Here is a 6,000-nt window from a genome sequence, read left to right as displayed (position 1 = left end):
GGAAAACCATTCAGAGATTTGGATGCTCTCCCATGACATCCAGTGAGTAAACCAACCTTCAGCCCACCCACCGTGCCCCCTTCTCATGGATGGTGGTGTCCAAAACACGAAACACAAAAGGATTCAGATGAACACAAATCCCACCCCTAAAATCAAGCAGTGACCCTAGGGAGCAGCCCCAACTGCTCCCTAACTTTCCATACACAAAGTTTACGGAGTAAGCAACCTGTTGAAGTAACCAGCAGCAAATACAAAGGTCTGGGGAATGAGCTTGCTCAGTGCTGGGTGGGGCCAGGGTCTGTAAAGAAGGTCCAGGCCACATATCCAAGCTGCTCAGGGATAACCATTTCTGGAATGATTATTCATTTATGCCACTGATTCCTGATCCACACCAGCATAAGTGAAAGGGAGGCAGGCTCAGCACCAAGCGTGGTTTCAAACTGATGACCCAGAGGTGAAGGGCCCCTTCTCCCGTTACTAATCCCCTCAGCAACACAAGCCTCCTGAAAATGATGCTTTGGTTTTATTGCCACAGGGGTCATTTATAAAATCATAAAAGCCAGGTTAAGAAACCAACCCAGCAGCAGCAAGGCCAAGCATGCAGAGAAAGAGCTGAACAGACATCGAACGGGACAAGTTCAGCCCTCCCATGGCATCCTGAGTAATTCAGCTGATTAAACATGAGAAGTTCTGATTCATGGAGAGGAGGAGGAAATGCATAAACAACTTACCAAAAGCTAATTTCTTTATTATTGCAACCAGAAATGACCAAAGACGGTGTATTTTGTATGACTGCACATTACATGTGGAAAAACCCAAAAATCAGCATTGCAATATCCAACAATTCAAAATAAAATAGAATAAAAAAAATCAAACCCAAGAACTTTCTTGACTGGTAATTAACAGGGACGGAATATAAATGAGATGGCATTGAACAAAGCAGGTAACAGTGCACTTTTAATAAACCAATTTCATCCATATCTCCACTGATTTGCAATTTAACAGTTCTATCAGCAAAGCCTCATTTCCCTAACTAGACTGGTACTTTTAAAAACATGACTAATTCACTCTCATTAATATCAATTTGGATGCATTTAAAAAATAACTCTTAATATCTGCACAACAGGCTAAAGGACAGTATTTCTCCAACATATGATGTTCTCACTGCATTGGTTTAAAATACAAATATCCCCAAATTAACCAATGCAATCTAAAATTTATTAGAAAACAAAAGGCATTATTTTTTTTTTAAGATTTATTCTTATTTAGCTCTGAGACCCATTGCACTACAATATCAAACACTTTTATTGCAGTTTCTCTGCACCTTCCCCATGCATTTTCCACGGGGAATGTGACTGGGATTCAGTTTACTGGTCTTTTCAAGGGGATGCACAAAGAGAAGAATACACCTGCATCTCTTCTACCTAAATATGATGCTTTTGGCAAACTCACTAACCACTTGTTTAAAAAAACAAAAAACAAAAAACAAAAAAAAAGGAGAAAAAGGGGAAAAAAAGTCCATCCCAGCTACAGATTAACATGCTGTAGCTGCCACCAGAAGTGCAGAGCCCCCTGGCCTAAGCTCCCAATTCAGAAGGCATTTAAGCACATGTATAACCAAGTGTGGGAACAGGCTCCTTGAAGGCAATAGGATTACTCACTTCTTAAGAAGTTACCACATGTTTAAGTATCTGAATCGAGGCCTAATTACGGTGCTGGCCACCTCCTCGTGCACACACAGCTGGGGCAGAGCTCACCAATCCCTCACAGCCATGAGGACAGGCGTTTGTCACACGGGCTTTTAGTAGCTGCTAGGTTTGTACTCTTGGGCAAACGACAACAAAAATCCTCAAGCCCTAAAAAATAATTAAAAAAAATTACTTTATAAATATCAGGTATTTACACGTGTGAAAATCTTTTAATGGGAAGTGTTTTTACACACTGATGAAATGTACAAGCAATGAAAAGGAACGTTGACAAAGACTTAAAAAAAAAAAAAAACAAACCAAAAATCAAAGTATAAAATATATTACAGGTCCACCAAAAGAAATTCACACAGAAGAAAAAAATTGACACAATAGAAACTTTCTTTTTAAAAATAGAAGATATATCACAAAAGCTTGAACATGTTTATTTTATGTTAGTACTAAAAATCAAGGAAAAAAGCTTCATATATTCTCATCACAAAAATATTTACCAGCCACTTTTTATTTCCACATTATGATTATCTGGCTCAGCAAGAGTCAAGGCTGAACTGTATCCAGACTACAGAAATCATTCCAGAAGGTTGTCTCAGTTTACAACTTACTGCAATTTACATTTTCTCCTCCTCTCAGCACCTTACTGCAAAGGTTCAAGAGGGATTAATAAGAAATTGAGAAAGAAGAGGACAGATATCTGTATTTACAACATTCATCCATGTTGCTGCCGAGCCACAGGAGCGGGAGCGGTCCCAGGAACCACCGAAGTCTTCACAGCGCTCTGTGCAAATTCCCCTTGGCAGAGGAGAGAAATGGCATCAGAATGTACCAAAATCCAATGCCCCGGGCTCGGACGGTCTGTGAAACCCAACAGCCCCTGACCAAGGGCATCTCCTCGCCCCTGATTCACTGCAGAGACACAACCCTGGCAGCCGCGGGGGGACGCGGGCAGGGTGGATCCCTCCTGCAGCCGAGTCGGGGCGGGAGGTGCCGCGGTGACCGCACGACTTCAGTCCCCTGCCAAGCCTTCAGTGCGCCCTGTGCTTCCTCTTCTTGTGTTTTTTATCCTTCCTTTTGTTGGCACACTTGGAGCAGAACCACTGCATCTCTTCTGGGGGTGCAGCCGTAAGCCCAACACAAGGCCTGTGAAGGACAGGAAAATATCACATCATCTCAGTGGATTAACATTGTTTTTGTTTCTTACCCCAAAAAATGCAACTTTCCAGTGGGAGACTAGATCTGGCCCTCGAATTAATATTGCAATTATCATTATCTTAATGAATATAATGATCGAAACCTAAAAAACCTAAAAAACAATAATCAAAGCTTATTCAAAGCCTTGCTTTGAAACAAAAGAGAAATATCAAAAGGATACTCAGATAAAAAATGTTATTTTAGTAGAAAATATGACTGCACTTTCAGGTGTGACTTAAAATAATTTCAAATGCTTCTTTAATACAGCTGCAAAAACCCTTATGATTTTATGTAGCTTTTAAAAAAAAATTCCTAAAAAGTGATTAATTTCCCCTAACCTTTTTATAAGAGCTGACATTTATATTACTGTTCATACAATGCTTCATAATTTGAACTGTCTATCTGTATACACTGTGCTCATAATCCTGTAGTTCTCACAAAATTACCAGAATCAGCAATATTTCCCAGCAGTTTCAAAAACAACCGTTATCACCAATGCCCATTAATTAAAAAGTAACTCTCCTTCACAGCTTAAAATCTTCCTTTTCAAATTTCAGAGCAACAGAGATAAAAATATCTTCCAGATTATTAAATTGGACACAGTAAAGCTATTTAAATATTCCCAACGTCACGAACTATTAGGAAAAAAAAAGGTTTTTTAATAATATAGCCCCAATCTGCCAGGCACTGGCAGAGCAGGATGGATGAGAGGAACTTACCAGTGATACCAATCATCGCAGTCATCACAACCTATCATTGGACTGCCATCATCTGGCTTGTTACAGCCAGGACAGATCCAGATCTGGTTACCCCACTCGTCTCGGATCTGGTGCAAAGAAAAGCGAAGTTAGCTGGTTTTCAGGGCTAAGCAGGCAGGAAAATTGACATTAAAAAAAAAAACAAAACCAAAAAAAAAGGTTTCTTGCTTATCTGGCTAAGGCATTCAGCAGCCCCTGTTGTTATGTGTGAATTCTCTGATCATGAGAGCTCAGTGTTACGTCTTAATTGATTTTCCTACACTGCTCATGATGACAAAATCATGTATTTTCCTGCATTGTCCCGTAAACCAGTAAAGCCAGTTACACCACCCGACCTAAGCATGGGCATTCACACACAGAGCCAGGGCTTAAGGACACAATTCCCTCTCTGTCTATACTTTTAAAATTCGACCCTGCTAATGGCAAGCAGGAGCCACGGCAGCCTCCTGCGTAAGATAACAGTTCTTATGTGCATGTAAAATATACAGCGCTGTGTGTATATATTGCTGCATTACTTATTAGCCAAAGTCTTCAACTCCAAGGAGCTGATAAGATCAGGATATAAAAAAGTTGTTACTGAGTAACTTTCCATTCCCCTTATGACATTTATGTCGCAGTACAATTTACTAAAGGGTAAATGAAACAAGAAAGGCAGATCATTTACAGTACTGGGCAGCTGCTCACCGGGTTCATCATATGCATTTTTTTAATGTTTATATCCTGCTTGACCCATTGTTTGTATTTTTACATTTCCAGTGGTTCTTGAACAGCTCTTTGCTAAAAACATACAAACAAAATGTCACAGAATCCACCTAAAGGAGTGCAATTAACAATACAAAATGTCTGGGGCATTACCCTGACTCCATCACTCCTTTATGAAGATTTGCACATTATCGCTGTATCTCAAAAACAGAAACTGTTTTGTTCTCAGCTTTTGTACATTTACACGTATCTCAGGCAATAACTTTTTGCTATCTGTACAGCTTACAGAAATGATATTAAAAAGTAGCAGATAAAAAGCCCCAAATGTTCTTAGTAAAAAAAAAAAAGCCACTACACGGTGGTCTGTACATCTTACACCACTTCCTGAAAAATCAATAGGAATGTACCAGAGCTGCAACCAACACATCACTCTTCCCTGATTCCTCTTAAAGCCCTGAATGCTTTGGTGGTTTAAAACTCAAAAATATAAGTCCCAGGAATACTAACCAGGGAACAATCCCCTTCCCAACAGAGATACAGAGTAGGCACCGTCATAAAATTAACTCAATTTCCAAGCTGATTGATTGCAATAATCATTCCTATCTACCATCTAATCTCACATCTGCAAAGTAATTTTAAGTTGCTGGAGAAGTATCTTTTCCCCAGGTGAAGTGTCTGGGCTCAGAGTGAAGAGGTCCAGAGGCATTTAGGTGGGATAACCCTGCTGGAGAGTGAGGGGATGCTGTGCCATGGTGCTGCAGAGAAGGGATGCTGTGGGATGTTAGGCTGAGGGCAAAAAAACCTGCCTGGACACCTGGTTGCACCCCTATCATCCCCCAGCACAGGCACCCCACTTCTGGTGCTGCCTGTTTTGGGCCTTGCCAGGTGTAGGCAGCACTGACAGATGTTGCCCTATCACAAAACAGACACCTTAACTTCTCCAAACTTAGTTTTTCAGGTATTTTTTTCCCCCGCTGCAGAATGCCTGCCTCAGGCTCTCAGGGGCTGGTGGGGCAGGGTGGTCTATAATTACAGAAACCTCTGCCTGTTTGTTAAACAAGAACTTGGGCTGCTGAATAAGGACATTAAAAATATTGCATAACTTCTCATTCCTTAATGAGCCAAGGGTCATGCAAGGAGGGACAGAGTGGGATTGCTGACTGCTGTGCTAGTACAAACCACTGAGAACTAATGAGCAGAGCACATGGACTGAGATGCTATCCAACAGGGAGATGTGTATCCTTTCTTTTTTGAACTATAAAATCACTCTCCTCTCCTCCCCTGCAGAAGGGAGTTGTGCACCTCTGTCACACTGGCTCCACACTTATCTCTAAAACAGCTTTCCCATGTGATCTGAGAAAAATCATTCTGTCTCCTAGATTTCCTTCATACGAGAAGCTAATAGTTATTAATCATTTTCTTCTCCCCCAACCTCTGAGCATTTTGACTTATAAACCTGTCACATCAGGTGTCTCTTTGCATGTGCACATAGTTGGGTCCTAATGCAGCAAATCCCTGGTTTCAACTATAATGTTGTAAAACATCACTTGTTACAAGGGCCTGGAGTGGTAGGACAAGATGGAATGGTCTTAAGTTGAACAGAAGTAGGTTTAGATTGTATATTACAAAAAAATATTTACAATAAG

General features: G+C 40.7%; 1 protein-coding gene across 1 annotated transcript in view; it reads right to left on the bottom strand.

The window, feature by feature from the left end:
- Nucleotides 1-727: 727 nt before the first annotated feature.
- The window catches only part of TAF3 (TATA-box binding protein associated factor 3), a 113,502-nt gene continuing 108,229 nt past the window's right edge, over nucleotides 728-6,000 (bottom strand). The window contains exons 6-7 of the mRNA XM_086886442.1: nucleotides 3,614-3,720; nucleotides 728-2,843 (exon numbers count right to left, since the gene is read on the bottom strand). Of these exons, the coding sequence (XP_086742568.1) occupies nucleotides 2,729-2,843; nucleotides 3,614-3,720 (222 nt within the window). The 3' untranslated portion in view covers nucleotides 728-2,728. The remainder of the gene's footprint in view (nucleotides 2,844-3,613; nucleotides 3,721-6,000) is intronic.

Source organism: Cyanistes caeruleus, chromosome 4 (genome assembly GCF_971803275.1).
Source record: "Cyanistes caeruleus chromosome 4, bCyaCae1.hap1.1, whole genome shotgun sequence".
NCBI classification, from domain to species: Eukaryota; Metazoa; Chordata; class Aves; order Passeriformes; family Paridae; genus Cyanistes; species Cyanistes caeruleus.
This window is presented reverse-complemented; position numbering and strand designations above follow the sequence as displayed.